The sequence below is a fragment of the Phyllopteryx taeniolatus genome, chromosome 11 (assembly GCF_024500385.1).
Source record: "Phyllopteryx taeniolatus isolate TA_2022b chromosome 11, UOR_Ptae_1.2, whole genome shotgun sequence".
In the NCBI taxonomy this organism is placed as follows: domain Eukaryota; kingdom Metazoa; phylum Chordata; class Actinopteri; order Syngnathiformes; family Syngnathidae; genus Phyllopteryx; species Phyllopteryx taeniolatus.
Window position 1 is genome coordinate 17,239,495 of NC_084512.1, and position 22,715 is coordinate 17,262,209.

Consider the following 22,715-nt stretch of genomic DNA (forward strand, 5'->3'; position numbering starts at 1 on the left):
CAAGCATCTGACAAAGACGTAATAAGTATGACAGCAGGAACAGTGCATATATATGACAGGCCTACTCTGACAAAGAGGGTGAAAGTGTAGTGCCCTTATTGTAGGAATGTGTTTTAAAACAGAAATTCAACTGGGGCATCTTGCGAAGTGTTTGTTCTCACTCTTGTTTCAGAGGAGGGGTTTGCTGGTGGATCAGGGTCAGGAGGGCCGTTCTGAATGCCAGTGGGAACCTCCTCCTGTGCTACGATTGGTTGGGGTAGGTGTGAGTGAGTCCTGGGGAGGCCAGTGAGAAGGTAAGTGGACTGCAAGGCTGTTTGGGGTGGGGGGCAGGCCGCTTGAGGACTTTAAAGCCTTTGGAATCTTCATTAGAGCCACAGAGTGATACAGAGAGAGCAGAGAGCAGGGGAACTTTTCAAGTAAGCAGTGTGTGTTCACCCTTGCTTGTTACCTGAGGCCCTGCATACACATGCACACAAACTCACAGAGAGGTGCATTTGCGTGCTTGTAAGGCTGACTCTCCAGCAGCTGAGAAGGAATTAAAACTTTTTGGATTACAGCGAGTGCCCTTGATTTACTTTTTGGACACCTTGGATCCAATCTTCCTGAGTTGTTGGTCCGAGCTCAGAAAGAAAGGCATGGCACAAGGACAAAAGAGCCCCAGGTGGGCATTAACCAAGCGCCCCTTCCACATGGCACTGTGCCTGTGGCTCCTCTCCCTTCTCCACCTCCTCCTTAGCGTGTCGGCCGCAGACGAGTACGACTACTACAGCTGGCAGTCGGACAACTTCCACAACGGCCGCTTCTACACCAAGCAGCCCCAGTGTGTGGACATACCGGCCGACCTGCGACTGTGCCACAACGTGGGCTACAAGAAGATGAGGCTGCCCAACCTGCTGGATCATGAGACCATGCCCGAGGTGAAGCAGCAGGCCGGGAGCTGGGTGCCTCTCTTGGCCAAGCGGTGCCACGCAGACACCCAGGTCTTCCTGTGCTCGCTGTTCGCGCCCGTGTGCCTGGACCGGCCCATCTACCCATGCCGATCACTGTGCGAGGCCGTGAGGGACAGCTGCGCTCCTGTGATGGAGACCTATGGCTTCCCCTGGCCAGAGATGCTGACGTGCGATAAGTTCCCCATTGACAACGACCTCTGCATCCCCATGCAGTTCACCGGCAACCACGCCACCCAGCCACCAGGTACGCAAACCTCCGAAGTCCAAACTGATGCTTTTGCTCACAACACAAGCTGAACTTTCTGCACAAATTTGTATCAATGTTCCAATAAAGGTCTGTCTAAAACCTAGAAAACATTATTCTTGTTAAGTCTATAATAGAAACATAAAAATACTATTCAAAATGGGTGGAACAGTGGCCAGGTCTGAGGACCGGGGTTCGAATCCGGCCTCGCCTGTGTGGAGTTTGCATGTTCTCCCCGTGCCTGCATGGGACTTCTCCGGGTACTCCGGTTTCCTCCCATAACCCAAAAACATGCATGGTAGGTTAACTGAAGACTGTTTGTTTACATGTGCCTTCCGATTGGCTGGGGACCGGTTCTGGGTGTACCCCCCCTCTCACCCGAAAATAGCTGGGATAGGCTCCACCACTAGTGAGGATAAGCAGTACGGAAGATTAATGAATGAATATTCAAAATGCGGACACAGCAAACTGTGAAAATGTCAGTTACTGTCACACCTGCACTTCACTTAATGGTCAATGTGTGACCTGTAAAGAGTTAAGTAAGGTATGTTCCTCCTTTATTACCTTTGCTTAGCAAATGTGGATTGTTCACACAAAAAAGTTTTTTTTTTCCCTCAACATTTTCCTTAATCTTTTTTTGATGAATGCATGTATCTTAATGGCAAAATTCATCCACAAATGTACTTTAGTAAATGTTGAATTTCTGTCCTGTAAAAGCTATGTTATGTTCCTTTATTACCTCTGCCAAAGAGACAAAACCACTCAACTGCTCCCCACAAAACTTTGTGGAGGGATGGTACATGGGCTACGGAAGAAAATGTTAGGTTTTGTTGAAGATATGGATTATAAATCATAACATAAAACATCAGTCATACAAATGGATTACTGTTATATCATCCTCTTGTTGCTCTCTTTTTAGTCTAGAAGCAAATCAGCCTGCAGTTTCGAAAGCAGAACGTCTGGAAATGCATTGCTTTGAATTCCTGCTCTATGTTGATGACAGATGAAATTTTAAGTGAGAGTCAATCCAGAGGAGGTCAGTGAGGAAGACGGGAGCAGGGAGAGGTTACAAGGACAGCGTTCTTATTTAAAAGTGTTAAATACGGGCACCCCGCCATCGCTACATGCCTCAGGCCACGACTGAGACAGACTGAGACGTGGGGCCGGAGACTGTGAGACTCCGGCTGCCAGATTGTTCAGTGAGTTAAGACGAATGGACTGTTGTGTTCAACAGCTTCACTGAAAAGGTGACACAGTTTTATCAGTAGCTGTCCATCAAGAGACAATCCATCAAGCCAACAGGTGAAGGGATGGAGGGAATGTCACATCACTCACAGGATCCCCTGATGTGTCAATCCATAGTAAAAGACACTAAGGATCTCTTCACTCTTGTAATTTGCATTTTCTGGTCTGAATATGTTGAACTTATGAACTAGTGATGAATTTGATTTGGTTTGGTTCTTTTTTTAACACTATAAATTAGAGGACGTTTGTTTAAGGCTTGCTTGAGGTATGTTCACGTACTTTAATACGGTACCGCTCGCAAGCAGGCAACAAAACGTTATGTCGCCTAACAAGTGGGTGCTAGGACTAACGGTAGTAAGCGAACATGCCGTCTTTCTGTTGAACCATGCTCTAAGGTTTTGGTGTGTGTGAAGTAATTTAATTACAATAAAGTAATTTAATTACAGTAAGTTAGCACCCATTATTTCTGTCATGTTCTAATGTTGGTTTGACCTGACTGATTAGAAGACATGATCTGACTAGAGAAGTGATTTCCAATCTTTATGGAGCCAAGGCACATAATTTACATTAGAAAAATCTCATGGCACACCCACAAACAAAAATGTCACAAAAAGTGGATAGATTAATTACTGTATGTACTTCCTGCCATCTAATAGAAGACCATTCATTTGTTCTGTCTGTCACTATGCCTCACTGGCATAAATAGATGAACAATTATTACAATTATTTCTTGTAAATATATTTTTTTGAGCAATTACGTACACAAGTACATACAGTAAATGAACAAGTCATTTAAATAGACACATTGCTGCATCTTGTGATCGGATGGATGATCGGTTATCGATTTTTTTAAACTCACTGACGGTTAATGGTCCCAAAAAATCCTGATCGTAAAGCGTACTATAAATTAACATTTGCCGGTTCAATCTGATCAAAGTTGGATTACTTTCTTGAGGGAAGGATGTGGGCACATTCCTGTTATTACCAGACCATCCTATTTGTACATTTTTATCATTTCTGGCTGGCTTGTATTCTCAAATGTTACAAGGACAAGTGATGTGCGACCAGCAGCAGATCACTTCACCCATTTGGTATCGTGTCCCTCAGAACCCTGTTGTACCAGCATTTGCCAAAGAAATAGCAATAGCTTTAGTCACATGAAGGGACTTTCATGAGATTAAATCCTAAATTCAAAGTCATACTTTGAGCTAACTTTTTCTAAGCCACATCCTGGAAACACCCCTCCTTGAGCCGTCACCTTATCGTGGTGGAGGGGTTTGTGTATCCCAATGATCCTAGGAGTTAAGTTGTCTGGGGCTTTATTCCCCTTGCAGGGTCACCCATGACAAACAGGTCCTTGGTGAGGGACCAGACAAAGCACGGCTCAAAGACCCCTTATGATGACGACAAAAAATGGACTCAGGTTTCCCTTGCCCGGACGCGGGTCACCGGGGCCGCCCTCTGGAGCCAGGCCTGGAGGTGGGGCTCGAAGGCGAGCGTCTGGTGGCCGGGCCTGCTTTCATGGGGTCCGGAAAGGCACAGCCCGAAAGGGTAACGTGTGTCCCCGTTCCCATGGGCTCACCACCTGTGGGCGGGGCCATAGGGGTCGGGTGCAGTGCGAGCTGGGCGGTGTCCGAAGGCGATGACCTTGGCAATCCGATCCCCGGCTACAGAAGCTGGCTCTAGGGACATGGAATGTCACCTCTCTGGCAGGGAAGGAGCCCGAGCTGGTGTGTGAGGTCGAGAAGTTCCGACTAGATATCGTCGGACTCGTCTCCACGCACAGCTTGGGCTCTGGTACCAGTCCTCTCGAGAGGGGTTGGACTCTCTTCCACTCTGGAGTTGCCCACAGTGAGAGGCGCCGAGCAGGTGTGGGTATACTTATTGCTCCCCGGCTCGGCACCTGTACGTTGGGGTTCACCCCGGTGGACGAGAGGGTAGCCTCCCTCCGCCTTCGGGTGGGGGGATGGGTCCTGACTGTTGTTTGTGCCTATGCACCAAACAGCAGTTCAGAGTACCCACCCTTTTTGGAGTGCTTGGAGGGGGTGCTGGACAGCGCTCCCGCTGGGGACTCCATCATTCTGGGGGACTTCAATGCTCACGTGGGCAATGAAAGTGAGACCTGGAAGGGCGTGATTGGGAGGAACGGCCCCCCCAATCAGAACCCGAGCGGTGTTCCGTTATTGGACTTCTGTGCTCATCACGGATTGTCCATAATGAACACCATGTTCAAGCATATGGGTGTCCACACGTGCACTTGGCACCAGGACACCCTAGGTCGCAGTTCGATGATCGACTTTGTGGTTGTGTCATCGGACTTGCGGCGGCATGTCTTGGACACTCGGGTGAAGAGAGAGACGGAGCTGTCAACTGATCACCGCCTGGTGGTGAGTTGGCTCCGATGGTGGGGGAAGATGCCGGTCCGACGTGGCAGGCCCAAATGTATTGTGGGGGTCTGCTGGGAACGTCTGGCGGAATCCCCTGTCAGAAGGAGTTTCAACTCCCACCTCCGACAGAACTTTGCTCATGTTCTGGGGGAGGCGGGGGACATCGGGTCCGAGTGGACCATGTTTGGCGCCTCCATTGCTCAGGCGGCCGACCGGAGCTGTGGCCGTAAGGTGGTCGGTGCCTGTCGTGGTGGCAATCCTCGAACGGTGAGGGATGCCGTGAAGCTGAAGAAGGAGTCCTATCAGGCCTTTTTGGCCTGTGGGACCCCTGAGGCAGCTGATGGGTACCGGCTGGCCAAGCGGAATGCAGCTTTGGTGGTCGCTAAAGCAAAAACTCGGGCAAGGGAGGAGTTCGGTGAGGCCATGGAGAAAGACTTCCGGACGGCTTCGAGGAAATTCTGGTCCACTATCCGGCGTCTCAGGAGGGGGAAGCAGTCCACTATCAACACTGTGTATAGTGGGGATGGGGCGCTGCTGACCTCGACTCGGGACACTGTGAGCCGGTGGGGAGAATACTTCGAAGACCTCCTCAATTCCACCGACACGCCTTCCCAAGAGGGAGCAGAGCCTCTCCTATCTCTGGGGTTGAGGTCACCGAGGTGGTTAAAAAGCTCCTCTGTGGCAAGGCCCCGGGGGTGAATGAGATTCGCCCTGAGTTCCTCAAGGCTCTGGATGTTGTAGCGCTGTCCTGGTTAACACTCCTCTGCAACATCGCATCCTCGAGGGTGCATGGGAGTTCGCCCAACCAGTCTACATGTGTTTTGTGGACTTGGAGACGGCGTTCGACTGTGTCTCTAGGGGGGGGTCCCGTGAGGGGTGCTTTGGGAGTATGGGGTACCAAACCCCCTGATACGGGCTGTTCGGTCCCTGTTCGACCAGAGTCAGAGTTTGGTCCGCATATCCGGCAGTAAGTCGGACTCGTTTCCGGTGAGGGTTGGACTCCGCCAAGGCTGCCCTTTGTCACCAATTCTGTTCATAACTTTTATGGACAGAATTTCTAGGCGCAGCCGAGGCATAGAGGGGGTCCGGTTTGGTGGCCTCAGTATTGCATCTCTGCTTTTTGCAGATTATTTGGTTCTGTTGGCTTCATCAAGCCGTGACCTCCAACTCTCACTGGAGCAGTTCGCAGCTGTGTATAAAGCGGTTGGGATGAAAAGCAGCACCTCCAAATCTGAGACCATGGTCCTCAGTCAGGAAAGGGTGGCGTGCCCTCTCCAGGGCTCCTGCCCCAAGTGGAGGAGTTAAAGTATCTTGGGGTTTTGTTCACGAGTGAGGGAAGAATGAAACAGGAGATTGTCAGGCGGATCCGTGCAGCATCTGCAGTGATGCGGACTTTGTATCGATCCGTTGTGGTAAAGAAGGAGCTAAGCCGAAAGGTGAAGCTCTCAATTTACCGGTCGATCTACGTTCCTACCCTCACCTATGGTCACGAGCTGTGGGTCCCGGATACAAGCGGCCGAAATGAGTTTCCTCCGCAGGGTGTCCGGGCTCTCCCTTAGAGATAGGGTGAGAAGCTCGGTCATCCGGGAGGATCTCAGAGTAGAGCTGCTGCTCCTCTACATCGAGAGGAGAAAGATGAGGTGGCTGGGGCATCTGATTCGGATTCCTCCCGGACGCCTCCCTGGTGAGGTGTTCCGGGCACATCCCACCGGGAGGAGACCCCGGGGATAACCCAGGACATGCTGGAGAGCCTGGGAACGCCTCGGGATTCCCCCGGAAGAGCTGGATGAAGTGGCTGGGGAGAAGGAAGTCTGGGCGTCCCTGCTAAAGCTACTGCCCCCGCGACCCGACCTCGGATAAGTGGTAGAAAATGGATGGATGGATGGATCCTGGAAACAAGGACAGGCCAATCACACTGCAGCACAGTACAGAGGTTCTGACACTTACTTGACTTCAATAATATATGATATGATTGTAACCTTTTGGATATATTTTTACCCTATTAAATGGTAATTATGGTTAAACATGGTGAGGTTGAAGGGTTCCAAATTTCTAAATCAAACTAGATAAGTACAAGCTCTAGATGTGCAGTCATTCGCATTGTCATTATAATTTTTCAAAAATCACTGGACACAGTACATGTAATTATCCATCTGAATCTACTGTATATGATATCTACCTGAATCTAACTATATATGTAAAATAATTGTATAATGAATAATAATGATTGTACAATCAATTTGACATAACTCTTAAAGACGCATCAATCAGTTATTACAGTATGCTGATCATTCGTCAAAAATTCCTATTTTTGAGTTTTTGATTACTGCATGTCTAAACGCGCCACATAGTTTCATTGAAAATTGGTGGAGGATGTTATTTTTGTGTGTGGAAACCTGCAATACAGACTATTTGAAAGAGGTAATAAATCTAAGAAGAGAAAAACTTAGAGTGGAAACTAAACATACAATGGCATGTGTGTACTGGGCTACTGGGGCAGCCTCTTGACAATAGTGATGAGTGCTGGGAGGGGGAGTGAAGGAGCTAATGGGAGTCTGTCGACAGTGGAAGGGTTGGTGGGGGTCTTGTGGGGACAAGACCCTCCTCTTTGTTTCAGTCTGCTGTGCCTTTGTTGGCCCTGGCAGCCAGCAGGCCAATTAGCAAGGGGGGCCAATTACTGTGCTCCCAGTAATTAGTCGACAAGACGAGACAAGGGAAGCCAGCACAAAATGGGAATGCGTGCGACGGTCCCATTGAAGAGACTGAGAGTGAAAGGGAGGTGGAGGAGGAAGCGGAAGAGGAGGAACAAGTGTTTTAACTAAGGACTCACTCATGGGAAATTGTTCATTGTTGTCATCTCGTGAAAGACTGCAAGTGCCTATTATTATCTCTTATCTGCTTTATGCTAAATTAGTGCACCTCTGTTATGTTTATTCTATTTAAATGAACAAAAGGGTTCTTTTTAAAGTACAAGAGATTTTAACAAAGCTGTAAAATTACCTTTTACCCCACGCTCAGGGAGCCAGGAACACCAAAACATAATTTTTAGTCCTGTCAATCAAGTGTGTGTGACTTATCTTGGCTTTTAATCAAAAGTGTTCACAGCCAAGTGACAGCAATCCCAGATAATAACAGTGGGAAAAGATTCTGCGGTGAATTTATGCAGAGCTGACTTATTCCATTAGGGGAAAATGGCTGCGCTGTTTTTATAGGATGAGGATCAACTATGTGACATTACGCCTTTGCAGTTCTTGTAAGCCATTCTTATAACACAGAGGAACTTTCTTCTGCCACCTTCCCAGAAAACAAAACAAGCGAGGAAGGTGCATGCAGGGCTCCATTACTGGGAGGAGGCAGTCCAAATATGTGCAAGAACCATAGCAACCTAAAAATTAAACAACTGTATTACATACTGGATACTAGCAATGTAACTATTAAATGTGTGTGTGTGTGCGTGTGTGTGCGTCTGTGTGTGTTTGAAACAGAGTGAACCCATATCATTTTCTGCCCGAAGGCTCAAGGGTTGACATTTTGAAAAGAAACACAAATTATTAGATGAGCATGTGAGACCATCCCGAGGACACACACGCGCGCGCGCACACACACACACACACACACACGCACACACACGCACACGCACACACACACTTCTAATAGAGTAAAAGGAGCTCATCCAAGAATTTTTCCCACCAAATTGTCCACTGCAAGAAAAATAAAGTGGGATGTCGAGGGCGGTGCCGCACAAACATTGTTGGACAAAGGCGCGTGCACACACACACACGCACGCACACACACACACACACACACACACACACACACACACACACACACACACACACACACACACTAACCTGGCTCCATCCTCATGTTGAACCATAGTCTCATCAAACACCTCATTAGATACACTTCCAAAATCTAATGGGCTCCAACACAAGGATTGCATCAAACATTCTATCTTTATAAGATAATGCTCACTTCTGACCGACACTCAAGAAGTTAACTAAATGATGATACTTTGTTTCGGTTTATCCCTTTACTTTGTGCTCAAGCAGTACAAAACAACAATCTAGAGTAAATCCTTATAACCACTTCCTGGAATTATTCTTCTCCCTTCCTAAATAAGTGACTTTATCGTTCAAACAGTGTTACTGCCCTAGTATGACAGCACATCAAGTCAAATTCAGCAGTAATATGTCATGTATACACTTAACTAAGATAAAGCAGATGCTGTCTGAGAGGTATTCATTTACCGATGTGTTTATGTATTATTTTAGTTGTAAATGGTTACTGTATTAAATCACACTGATATAACGCTTCTTTATTCCGCCGAGGCAATTTTAAGACCTGTGGACGGTGGGATAAATAAACAATTTTGAATGCTTATCAAGGCCTTTGGAAATTAACAGCAGTAGGACTTTTTATGGATTTGTGGACACCCTTAATACAGTAGACCCATCCATCCATTTTCAATAGCGCTTGTCTTCATTAGTGTCACAGGTGAGCTGGCGCCTGTCCCAGCATCCCTCACCATTTATCCTATGGACTATTCAGAGTCTTAAATGAATCTAACGTATGTTTTTAGATTGTGGGAGTAAGCCGGCGGACCCAGGGAAAACCCATACGGTCACAGGGAGAACATGCAAACTCCACACAGGAAGGCCGGAGATGTAGATTGTGAAAGTGTACCTAATAAAGTGTCAATTGAAAGTATTCATGATGTGGTTCGACATTAGCTATTCAACAGGTACAAGTTTTGATTGTTTAACGTCTGAAGTCGACCTATCGCTAATCAACCATCGTGGGCATTTCGTCTTTCAATCGGCCATGAGAACTTTCGTCTCGCCCGTTTACTGCCGTCGCCGGATTGTAACAATTTGTGGAGCAGCGAAATGTCCGGCCAACAAGGGGTGACACAGAGTACAAAAATAAGATGGTGGTAGAAGAGCATAGTGGTTCCAAACGCCGCTATAGTCTTAAAAGATTCATACGGCGCTACCTGAGGACTGGGAGCGAGGAACCAGGGCAGGGGCACGAATTGAAACTCCATCTTCGTCGCCCAAAGGTACGCACATTATACTCGACAACAGAAAATCTTTAGTCATTCAACCCGTAGTGTGAGGTTGGCTGTTGCAGTGTAATGACAGTGCACACATTGTACGGTCGAAGCTGCGAGGTGTCAAAGATATTGTCTGTCCTGCCAGTGATGTGGCGACTGGCGAGTGTAAATTACAACCATGCTCGAGTAAGACTGTCAGCTCCCTGGCAGCACAATGGACGCTACTCATGTGGCCCCGGACGCTGCACTTTGAAAGGGAAAATGTGATCCAACGCGCTGTCCGTGGAACACCACCGCAGACTTCTGAAAATCTATTTTCTCTCTGTGTATAGAATTCCTTCAGATGCAAGAAGCGTGCTGTGATTTAGGAGCCTCCCAGGGGGCCGCCTGAAGGCCTATGTTGGAGCCCCCCCCCCCCACTCTCTGTCTGTTTGCATGCTACATTTAAACAGATGTTAGGCCTTCCAACTTGAATCACACGCTGCGTTACATCTCCGGCACAGCTCCGTTTGTTTGTTATAAGCATTGCTGCTCATACCTTGAAGAATCCCAATGCAGTAGCGAGCCACACATATTTTCAATGGAACAGAAAAGATCATGTGAGGTTCAGGCTCCAGGGTATGAGGTAAAAGACATGTCACGGGATCCTATGACAACATTGTGAGATCTGCTCATCTATTGTGTGAGGAAGGTCAGTGGAATTGCGCATTAAATACTATTTCTGTTATGTTTTTATAAAAAAAAAAAAAAAGAAAAAAAAAGCTGTTTGGATGAAGCATTAGAAGATGTGACATATTTACTATGAAGTCTTACAAATCCTCATTAAAGTACATAGTAGTTCTCTTGGCCAACAGCATAGTGGCCTTGGGCCCTTTTGAGCACTGTCTACCAAAACATTTGTAAAATGATTGTGCATTGTGGTATATATTCTACCCATTTACAGTTGTAGTCTAGGATAACCAAAACGCCTTCTTTTTTTCTAACATTCATTGCTAGCATTGCTGGTTTTTACTGTGTAATTGGAAGAAAATGTAGTTGTTTTTTTCTTGGTTACATCAATATTTGCTGAGAAAATGAACATTTAAATGTCACAGACACCTGAAATATGTCCTCAGAGGTCTACCAATCAATATGCACAATAGACCTGATAACTGTTGAGCTATTCTTGATTTGTTTTGGATATTATTATTATTATTATTTGTTTATATTGAGGATACAAAATTAAGTGATCAATAGCATATCACTTTTGATGCCCTACTATACGGTTTGGAAGTTTGGACTTAAACCGTTATTGCACTAAACGCTTAGTGGCAGACATTCTGAAGTTCAGTAACATTTTTATTCAATCCTCTGCAAGATTACAAAAATTGAGTTAGCCCAGTTTAGTTTCAGAAGCTCAATTTATGTCAAGTAAAACTGGAGTTTGAGAAAAAATGTAATTACTATTACGCAGCAAAGTAACAAGTCACACACAACATTGTGGACAGACCACATTTCAGGGTCATTAAAAATTCTGTCGCCAGGTAACGCACTGCGCAGGGAAGTTATTTACAACATGTGGTATGACTCCACCCTTGAGAGAAAACTGTTTGTGCCCCAATAAGTGTTGCTGTTTTGGTTAGCAACAAGTTCAAATGGGTTCAACTGTTAACCCTTTAATGTTCACGTTGGAACAATAATGTCTATTAACAGGTAATATAGTTAATACAGTTAATACCCGTTTTGTTTTTTTCCTTTGGGCAAAAAAAACTAACCAAAAAAAAACGTGTCTTTTTGAGTGAGGTGTTTTTTTTGTCTTAAGTGACTGGTGCACTGGACAACTAGTAATTGTGATACGCCGTCTATTAGAGGGCCAGCTGCTATTTGGTGATGATAAGTATCTAACCATGTCTGTCCTTAGATTCCCAGCATACAAGAAAAATAAACACAATCCATTGCTATGGATGGGAATAGTGATGCATATGACAAGTCAAGGTTATCCAAAACTGATGACAAACTGCATTGAACGGAGTAAATGGGCACGCAAATCCCTGGCACGCACATCAATGCACAGCCCAACTGACATAATTCGTCAGACAGACGCCACATTGCAGGCATCCAAACGTTGCTTTTCTATCCAAACTCTCATACTGACACACACGGGGCTCCTGCCAGCACACTAACCTCAAGGGAACACAGAGGAATTACTGCAGAGCCAGAATAAGATGTAACTGCTCCATTCCAAACAGACACATCAAGACTTCCTTGATTTGTGTGCGTCTGTGTGTGTATTTGTGTATCTGTGTGTGTCTGTATCTAGGTGTGTGTGTGTACTGCAGCACCATCAGTACTGACTCTGGATTTGTCTTTCTTTTCAAGATGTATTTTAGATTTAATACAACGTACTGCCTCACATTTGTGAGGTTCAGGGTTTGAATCTCAACTCAGGCCTTCCTGTGTGAACTTCGTACATTCTCCTCATGCTTGTGTGGGTTTTCTCCCACTTTTAATCCCGAAAAACATTTATGCTAGGTTCAGTGAAGATTCGAAATTGTCCATAGGTGTGAATGTGAGTGTGAATGTTTGCCGATATAAACCCTACGATTGACTAGTAAATGTAACTGATATTTAATAAATTGCATTGCTCATGTTGGACTGAGTTGTGAGACCCTGCTTTTCCTGTCTATGGGGGGTTCAACTTTGGAGGTTGCAGTGTTTTGTTTACTAAGTGGTTTGCACCCCTTCAATTATTTTCTAGTGCAGACAATTAGAGGCCTGCCTCCATAAGCCCCTATAAGGCCTAGTGGATCTTCTCTCACGGGGGGGAGAAAGTGGCAGTTAGTCGACTCAAAACTCCCTCCAATGTAATGTTTAGGGGGTTCACCTCGCCTCGACCCGAGCAGCGAGGCATGCTGCACTTTGACCTTTCTCATTATCTGGCTAGACGCTGAGGTTTGGGCTGGGGTGATAACCTTTGAACTGTGACTTTTAACCCTGCTGCGCTAACTTGGGGTGTGTTTATGTCTGTCTGTAAACGTGTGACAGGAAAACTTTGACGTGGAGAAAGGGGAAATTTGTGGGATATCACGGTGAGGCAATAACCTAAAAAAAAAAATCTCACAAGCATGAACTCAGACAATTTCTCTTTTGTTGCTCTGACTCTTCGTGTACAATGGCTCTGGTACGGCCCGCAGCCCTTTTCATTACATTCTCCTGCCATGGTCTCTCAATTAGCCAGTGTTTTTGTGTGTTTGTATGGGGGGGGGGCTGTGAGAGGACTACAATAAATATGTTCACTCCATTCTCTAGGACTACATGGAGTTAACCATATACTCTAGTTGCTATAATAAAATCTTATATTGAAGTGCCTTTTGTGAAAATTGATGCTAGTCTGTGCAAGTCTTGAAAAAAATTTCCTTAAGGCGCATCATCCATCCATGCATTTTCTGAGCCGCTTCTCCTCACTAGGGTCGCGGGCGTGCTGGAGCCTATCCCAGCTGTCATCGGGCAGGAGCCGGGGTACACCCTGAACTGGTTGCCAGCCAATCGCAGAGCACATACAAACAAAGAAAACAACCATTCGCACTCACAGTCACACCTACGGGCAATTTAGAGTCTCCAATTTATGCATGTTTTTGGGATGTGGGAGGAAACCGGAGTGCCCGGAGAAAACCCACGCAGGCACGGGGAGAACATGTAAACTCCACACAGTCGGGGCCGGGGATTGAACCCGGGTCCTCAGAACTGTGAGGCTGACGTGCTAACCAGTGATCCACCGTGCCGCCTAAGGCGCATCAATTAATGGAATTACAATAGTAACATATTATATATGTATACATGTATTATAATCATTTACTGTAATATATATATATATATATATATATATATATATATATATAATAAATATTTAAAATCTTTATTATTTTATATTATTTTAATATTTGGGACCTATCTTCTCTGATGTGAGTATAGTGTTTGATATTTACAGTCAATCTTTAAGTTTCAAATAAACCTTTAAGACAAAATGTAAAACTGTTTGCGACCTCGGATAAGGGGTAGAAAATGGATGGATGGGTGGATGTTTGTATGTAACAGTAGGTAACATAATTTGTTATTTTGAGGCCACTTTTTCAACAATATGCATGTTCAGCTTATTTTGGTAGAAATGTTTACCTTCAAGACCACACCTTTCCAGCAAAATCTGCCCAGACCCAAATTATACCCTTTTTCTGCAGCGTCATTTCAGAGCAAACACCCTTCAGTCTGCTGGAGTGTGTATGGTTTGCACAGAAAATCGCTTCTGACAGGGAGAGAGGGGGCGTTGCTCCAAAAGGTCTCAGGCCTTAATGATTTTTTTACAGACGCAGCCTTTAGATTCAGAGCGCCTAATGAACTGCGTAATTGTGCTTTCTGGAGTCCTTGTTAACACGTCGCTTTTCATTCTTTTCCCTCAGTGTCAAAGGTGTGTCCCCCGTGTGACAACGAGCTGAAAGCAGACAACATCATGGAGCACTACTGTGCCAGCGACTTTGGTAAGTATAGCAGCAGACCTCAGCCATGGTGGCACCGTTAACAAAAGTGGAAGAAAAATGCATATTTTTGCCTTTTTTGTTCATATATCAGCAGTTTGTGGTGGGATGGGACTCTACCATTTGCATTTTTAAAATGTGTGTGTGTGTTTGTGTTGGGGGGGGGGGGGGGGGGGTAGCACAGTAATATCTTTCATCTTCCATGCCAGACCTGCTGTGCCATAAATACTACAGATACATTAAAATACTACAGGTACATTATATTTTAGTCTAATGATGTCAAGGTTTTATGTGATCTGACATACTAGGCACAGTTCATAAAATAAATTTCACCCCCCCCCCCCCCAAGTAATTTCCCAAAAATTATACATTATAATTGTACATTTTTGTGACAGTGGCTTCTTAGAAAAGTAATAGCTCCCTTCTGTATGTTCCGCACATATTGAGGACTGACAATAAATGCTATCATACCATACCATTTTCAAGAAAAGGTGGTGAATAATGGTTATCGAGGGACTGATGAGAGCTACATTAAAAACCAAACTTTAAGAGTAGATTTGTATTGTTGTAAAATATTTTGTCACTTTTAGTCCATTATTTGCTCATCCAACTATATTTAAACACATATTTAAGGATTCAAAAAAATCCCCTGTTATCAATGAAGGTGTTTTAAAATGGTGGTTGGCTTAAACATAGATACTCAAAACTTACTACTATTAAAACAACTATTAACAGGTTAACATACCAGAAGTTGAAGTTCATACTTTTATTTGGAGCAGCTCTGCTTCTACTAACTTGCTTATAAACTCAATGAAAGAGTCCTCAATGCCCACACAGCACCTTTTTCCAAACTTTTATCACCGCAGTTACATATTCACCACTGTATTGACCTACACATGAGGCCAAAGAGTAATAAATCCATTATTACGCCTCACTGAGATTTATAATTGATGATACACAACAGCAGATTTGACACTTGATCTGTGTTTTCCCATCCATTAGTCCACGAGTCTTTGCACTAAACTTAAAATGGAGGCTCATCAATGATCAAACTTTTTGCACGCCACTCCGTAATTAAAATGTGACTGGATCAGCACTGAAAACCATATTCCTTGTGTGTTTTTTGGACATACTTGGCAAATAAAGATGATTCTGATTCAGATTTCTTCAAGGCTCTCGGCTCTTTAAAGAAGTTCCCCAGTATGTCATCTGGCAATGGCGCACACCTATAAAACGTTAATGAGAGCCATCACACTGTAAATCATATTTGTACACATCTAAACAAGCCCCACAAAGTACGCCTTTGTCAGGAGTCTATCCACTCTAATAAAAATGGTTTGGCTGATTGATAGCAGTATTACAAATCTCTGTCCAACACTGAGGCTCAGGAAGCATCACAGGGATTCTTCTTGGGCATTAAAATGAAACATGAGCGAGACATTCCTCTGGCTCTTCATGTATGCCTCTGGGTGACAAATGAGGCGGGAATTCCATGCGTATGGATAGCGAAATGAAGGCAAGGATGACTGTGATGCTATTGTAATGGCTGATAGCTGGTTGTGGTTTGATCTCACACATTATCAATATTGTCTTGTTTGCCTTGAAGTCATTTCAACTGTTTCATGTTACCGTTTTCTCAGTTGATATCTTTCCCCGCATCCTTTGCTGGAACAGTCAAAAATAATAAATTGGCACAAAGAGAGTTTTTCCACATCTTTTTGAACCACTGTATTTTGTAGTTACTGCTTCATGAATCAAGTAGTGGGAATCAAACACTAACACGTGATACCATATGATAACAATGATAGAGTGATTATGCAATAATTGACGTGAAGAAAACCATCTACGATACATTATGATACTCATGGAACCAACAAAGCAGCAATCAAAACAGATTCACTGCTAAGTATTATATAAAAAACAGCAGTTGTTATATTACAACCCCAAATCAAAACATCAATAAAAACAGAATGCAATGATTTGCAAATCATGTTCAACCTATATTTAATTCAATACACTACAAAGACAAGATATTTAATGTTCAAACTGACAACTTTATTGTTTTTAGCAAATAATCATTAACTTAGAATTTTATGGCTGCAACATGTTCCAAAAAAGCTGGGACAGGTGGCAAAAAAGACTGGGAAAGTTGAGGAATGCTCATCAAACACCTGTTTGGAACATCCCACAGATGAACAGACTAATTGGGAACAAGTGGGTGCCATGATTGGGTATAAAAGGAGCTTCCCTGAATTGCTCAGTCATTCACAAGCAAAAATGTCACAATCACATGGGACAATACCCGTAACAGAAGTATTTCGCCGTAAATTTCGACTTTAACGGTGAAATCCGGTTTACGCGGAAATACATGTTATGTCGCCAGCGTAGGAACGGAAGTCGTTCGTAAATCGAGGACTTCCTGTATTCATCAAGGTAAAACTACACGTTTGCACAATGCACGGTTTTAATAGTTGTGTATCTGATTTCTGGCAATTGGTTTATTGGCAAGTATTCACCATATATCACAACATAGATATTTTATCCCTTACATAGAATAAAAACAATGCACGGCTTTCCACAAGCATGCTGTCCAGGTGACCCACGGAGTTCCATTGGATTTCATTATGACATGAAGCAACCATATTGAGCTCTCATATACACCTGAATGTATTCATTCATATACCCCGAGACACTCAGCCTGGTGCTGCGCATGTGAGGCCGTACAGCACACACATTCCCACATCGTAACATGCTATCTCCTCACATGCAGTGCGCACATATCAGGAGATGTTTCTGGATCAGTGGACAGGCAGACGAGACGTGAAATGGCCGTCTTCCAAGCAGTCCGTGGCGATGCCTCTCAACGACCCCTGTGCCTCTGCCTGGCCCGTGATTAATTTCAGCTGTCAGACTGTTCGCCTAGAGGATTCCTGTCTCGAGTGGCTGGCAGCTTCATTTTGGTCTCTCATAGGTAGAGCTATGCACTTCTAAACATGAGGCTCGATGGGTGGTACGAGCCAGTACTTCATTAGCTCGATAGAGCCAAGTCTTCTTGGACCGACCTTTGCATTCTTAACGCAAGCAATGCTGTATTTTTTCTGTCAAAAGGCAAGAGCGTAAGTATAAAAAGATAAACCTACAATAAATCTAGATGAGATTTGGAAAGATTAGGCCCTAAAGGGGAATTGTACTCAGAAAAAGTATGTAACGAGACCATATTACACCAGTCCTGTGTGACCTTCAACTGGCTTCCAGTCAAATACAAATACATTTCCTGCAAGGGCCATTTCAGTTGTGATGGAACACTCCTAAAAGAAAACTGCCACTACTCTCCTTTCCTCTACAAAGGCTCTCAAAATCTCCCTTCCGACTGTGTTCCTCCAGTTCATTGCCCATTTACCTGGTCCCATTGAAGTGTTTTATCCTCTAATGCAGGGGTATCAAACTAGTTTTCATTGTGGCCAACACAGAGTTACGGTGGCCCTCAAAGGATCTGTCATAAAAGTGAAGTGTTGGTGGACAACTACCATAATTTCTCATGTATAATGTGCATTTTTTTCACCCAAAAATTGTCAAAAGTCAATAGTGCACATTATACATAGGTATAGGAGCAAATGGAAAAAAACTTTCACATTTTATAAATGTATGCCGCCATCTAGTGGTTATGAAAAAGTTGTACACTTTAATTCCAAAATGCCACTGCCACCTAGTGGTTATAAAAAAAGTGTAATCTACAACTTTCATTCCAATATGACAGGGGTACATACGCATGACTGCATATATGTACAGTTGTGCTCATAAGTTTACATACCCTGGCAGAATTTGTGAAATATTGCTTTTTTTTAATATGACTGATGACTGAACAACAACCATCATTAATTTCTTTATAGTTATGTTTTGTTTAATGATAATCCTTTTTCTGAAATGCTTGACCATTTAATTTGAATACATTAAAATAAAATTTTACGTTTTTCGCCTGGTCCTTAATGTTTTCTTTTCTAAATAATTGCACCCATCTTACAAATTATGCCTGGGTAATTAAACATATGAGCACAAGTGTGTGTTTTCTAATTCACTAAATAAAAGTAGGGCTGTGAATTTCAAAATAAGAGCAAGTAAATTAAAAAAAGGATTACGTTTTCAAATAAAGTCCTAACTTCAGAATAATTCAGAATAATTCAGAATAAGAAGAATAATTCTTCAGAATAAACTAACCAAATACAGATAATACTTCATGTTTTGATCATATGGGTAGAAGCAAAATCATGCATTGGAAAAATGCATTATACATAGGTAGAAGGGTTTTCAGGAATTTTGAGGTCAACCTTGGGGGTGCGTTATACATGGGTGCGCATGACACAAGAAATTGCGGTCGTTTTTGACCACATTCACAACTTCTGAAAAACTAATTTAATTTGGCATGTACTTGACATTAGGTTGTATTATTTGAACACATAGCATTCCACACTACTCCATGATTTTTTCTTTGAAGTCTGTAAATTTACAGGTAGCAGAAGAAAACATAACCCAAATGTGTCATGCTTTCTCCTTCAACATATCAAAACATACAGTAGATACATGGTTGGGCGCTGATAGACACAAGCGTAGCATGGGAGGATCATCGGGGTGGTAGCCCTTGGTGCAAATGTTGGGACAGTAGAATATGTAGTTTCATTAAAGAAAAAATGCATTTAATAGCTACAATGGATCCCCCCCCTACTCTAGCCTTACTCCCATTGCTTCACACCCATCAGTCAGTTGCAGCTTAGAAAAAAAAAAACCTGAAAATCAGAATGACATTTACATTATATGTGTGTGTAAGTGCCTGTGTGTATGTGTGTTAATTCAGTAGATTAAGTGATTTGGCCATGGCTGATTAATTACATCGGCACTCAGATTTGTTTGGCTACCTTCCGCATTGCCAAACACAAGGGAACATACGGTGTCTCCCAAAGGACAAAAGACATTCGCAAAACTGTAATTAGTGAGTTGTCATGAATAAATGAGTTTTAGGTATCATGTTATCATAGTAAGATTAGGGGTGAGTAACAATATGTAACATTGACTAGGCTAAATGCATAGGTCAATGAAAGTACAAGCTTTGTCATGATTTTTTTATTATTTTTTTGGTTATGTAATTATCAGTAGTGATGAAAGAAAACATATTTTAACATACAATTAGCCGTTCGATGGTTCCAATGTCGTCATTGGGCTAAATATGCCTAAATACATAAATAGAATGTGCTGAAATGTTACAATATTGACTAGACAGCAGCTGCAGGCACAGGTATTGGTAATTAGCAAGGTAACACTGGTCTTAGATAAGCCAAGGAATGAGTTTGACATCTTCCAACCTAGAACTGTTAGATTGTGTGAAACTGTCCAACTGCAACCACCAAACTGTTATCTCCATGTTTTTCTTTCCAGTCCTTAAGATGAAATTCAAGGAGGTGAAGAAGGAGAAAGGCGACAAGAAGCTGATTGCAGCTCAGAAGAAGAAGAAAGTGCTTAAGCAGGGTGTGCTGCGGAAAAAGGACCTGAAAAAGCTGGTCTTGTACATCAAGAACGGTGCCAACTGCCCGTGCTCGCAGCTCGACAGCCTGGGCTCCAACTTCCTCATCATGGGCCGCAAAGTGGATCAGCAACTGCTGCTTATGTCCATCCACAAATGGGACAAGAAGAGCAAGGAGCTCAAGTTTGCCATTAAGTACATGAAGTCCCATCAGTGTCCAACCTACCACACCGTGTTCCAGTGACACAGCTCGCCGTCCTGCCCGCAGAATCCATCATTAACTCCATATGCTCATGATTTACTTTTGCGTAATCCACCCTTGATTCCAAAATCCTGGAAAACACAGTCCCAAAACTGTTTTTAGTGGGGTAAAGCTTTTATTTCCTTGGCTTTAACATAACATGGAGTTACATTGTAGTTATTTTTTTTACATTTTTTTTTTTTACGTAATAGAGGAGCCTGTTCTCATGACAGTTTAGTAGGATTTTACACAAAAAGTAATGCACTGTAATTAGTGGAAGACTGATGTATCTCTGTGTTGTCTGAAAAGCTTTATTTTTCTATTCATGTTTTTTATATGAAGAGGTCAGCACGCGAAACCCCCAAAACAATACTCATGTTCACACACCTAATGCTAGCTCTAGTCCTAACCCTAGCCTCTTTATACAAACCCTAACCCTCCTCTAACCGTTAACGCTCGCCCTAACCTGAACCCAAAACCTAACCAAACTCTAACCCCCGAAACCTCATCCGACCCTACCCAAAACCCCTAACGCAAGCATAGCCCCATACCATAATTCCCTAACCCTCACCCAAACCCAAACTCTACCTTTAAACCATTGAGGCACTGGACATCGTTCGTCCAGCGTTGTACAGGATGAAATTCAATTGGCACCTCCTGAACGGTTGTATGCGTATTTCTGACTTTTTCAGGTCACTACACGTGCAGGTACACAACTGTAATCATGTTAAGAAGGGTGTTGCTGTTTGTTTCATTGTGGTTGTGTTGCTTTCTTTGTGATTTTTTTTTTTATTGGGTGTAGATCAAGGCACACACAATTACCGGATCCACCTTGTTGTTCGTGAAGCTTTTAGCATGAGCATTCACAAACATCTGAAATGTTGTCAACTACTTATTGTGGTCGGGAACACTTTGGCTTGCGCGTTATTGACAACAAAATATTAAGTGGAACAGCAACAACCCGAACACACAGTGTGAACACTTAACAAAAAAATTATCGTTGACCTCACATCGCAGACGATTAACTTGTTGTACAGTGCATGCCCAACTTAAAAGTATCTGTCATTGTGATAAACATTTTTGGCAAAGCATTGTTGAGGAACGGTTTTGTCCCAGAACTCCACATTTTGGAGAGGTGGGTTGCTGCGGGGTTTTCCATTGATTAAAGTGCTTTTTTGTGCTCCTTCCCACTAAATCATCATGAGAACATGCCGAGTTGAGTCAATCACTTGTATAATATCTGACAGCAGTTTATGCAATTAGACAATAGAAATGGAAATAGGAGCCCGGATATTCTGAATTCCAAGAGAAATCATGTTTGGTTATGTAATGCCTTTTGAGAGAATGACTGAGTTTTGTGTAATTGCAGAGGAGTGATTTGCGAAATTTGTGCAGCACAAGGCTGGCAGAAAGACGAAATATAGACAGTCCACATAGTTGATTTGAAATATGCATGACTTAGGTAATTCCCATGCATAGATTATTAGGAAACCATTTCTCCCGATTAAGGAGGAAGATGAGGGAAGGAGTAAGATGAAGCGCCGAGCGACACATTGACTGGAGGATGCTGCCATGGACAATGAGGCCTGAAAGATGGAAACTTCCATCTTTTTTAAATGGAAGAAAGAAAAGAATGTTTCTTAGAAGAAGCCAAGTAAAGAGACTCTAGACAGAGCCAACTATGTTACCAGTACTCATTGTTCTTTTTTTGCATTTTTTTTTGTATGCATTTTTTTTCCCTAAATGTTTAAATTTTTTGTACTTCAGTGTTTAAATTTTCTGTGGTATGATAGCAAAACTCACATTTATACACAAAATACAAACAAACATAGTGCCTAAATTCACTGTTCTTGTCACAATAAAAGATTAACTTTAACCATGACAATATTTTTTTTAATCAGTTAACCTGCAAGTAGTTATGTTACTGAAATACACCTGTTTTGCAAAATGTAAATGAATAAAGTATATTTGAAATTTTTTAAAGAACATGTTTTGTCAATGTGTTTTTTCTTTTTAGTATTTTACTGAGTGTTCTGGTTTAGTGCTTCCAGCCCCTTGGTAGACATCTAATAGTTGACCAATCAGAGAGCTTTTAGAAATTGCTTTTAATTAAGTGGGGCACTGTAAATTAATACAAAAAGGAAATATACTGTAACCTGCACATTTGAACGGCTCTTAATTTGTACAATTCATAATTTGACCAAAATTGTATGCCTCAAAATATAATTGGCCATGTAATACACAAATAAGGCATGCATGATTTCAAGAGAACTTTTTAGATGTCAGTTCATGGGATTAAATCAGTATTTTCTTTTTCTTTGGCTTTTCTGTGTTGAGTGGCTGATGATTTTACCATCCATTTTCGCATATCCTCACTCGGGTCGCAGGCGTGCTGGAGCTTTTCCCAGCTATCTTCGGGTGAGAGGCAGGGTACACCCTGAACTGGTCGCCAGCCAATCGCAGGGCACATATAAACAAACAACTCTTTGCACTCGCATTCACACCTACGGGAAATTGAGAGTCTTCAATTAATTTGATTTTGGGATGTGGGAGGAATTCGGAGTACCCGGAG

At 43.1% G+C, this 22,715-nt stretch overlaps 2 protein-coding genes across 5 annotated transcripts in view; one reads left to right on the forward strand and one right to left on the reverse strand.

Moving 5' to 3' along the window:
- The window catches only part of LOC133485612 (golgin subfamily A member 7B-like), a 238,568-nt gene that overhangs the window by 47,672 nt on the left and 168,181 nt on the right, over positions 1 to 22,715 (reverse strand). The gene's annotated exons all lie outside the window — the stretch shown is intronic.
- Positions 385 to 22,129, forward strand: sfrp5 (secreted frizzled-related protein 5). The gene is made up of 3 exons (XM_061790645.1): positions 385 to 1,194; positions 14,316 to 14,393; positions 19,818 to 22,129. Exons 1-3 carry the CDS (start codon positions 636 to 638, stop codon positions 20,144 to 20,146), a joined length of 966 nt encoding a protein of 321 aa, XP_061646629.1. The 5' UTR covers positions 385 to 635; the 3' UTR covers positions 20,147 to 22,129.

Bases quoted from the DNA above. Each gene is read 5' to 3' on its own strand.
- sfrp5 (XM_061790645.1), top strand. From the start codon at position 636: ATGGCACAAGGACAAAAGAGCCCCAGGTGGGCATTAACCAAGCGCCCC. The intron at 1,195-14,315 runs GTACGCAAACCT...CTTTTCCCTCAG, and splicing joins CCACGCCACCCAGCCACCAG to TGTCAAAGGTGTGTCCCCCG. The intron at 14,394-19,817 runs GTAAGTATAGCA...TTTTCTTTCCAG, and splicing joins CTACTGTGCCAGCGACTTTG to TCCTTAAGATGAAATTCAAG.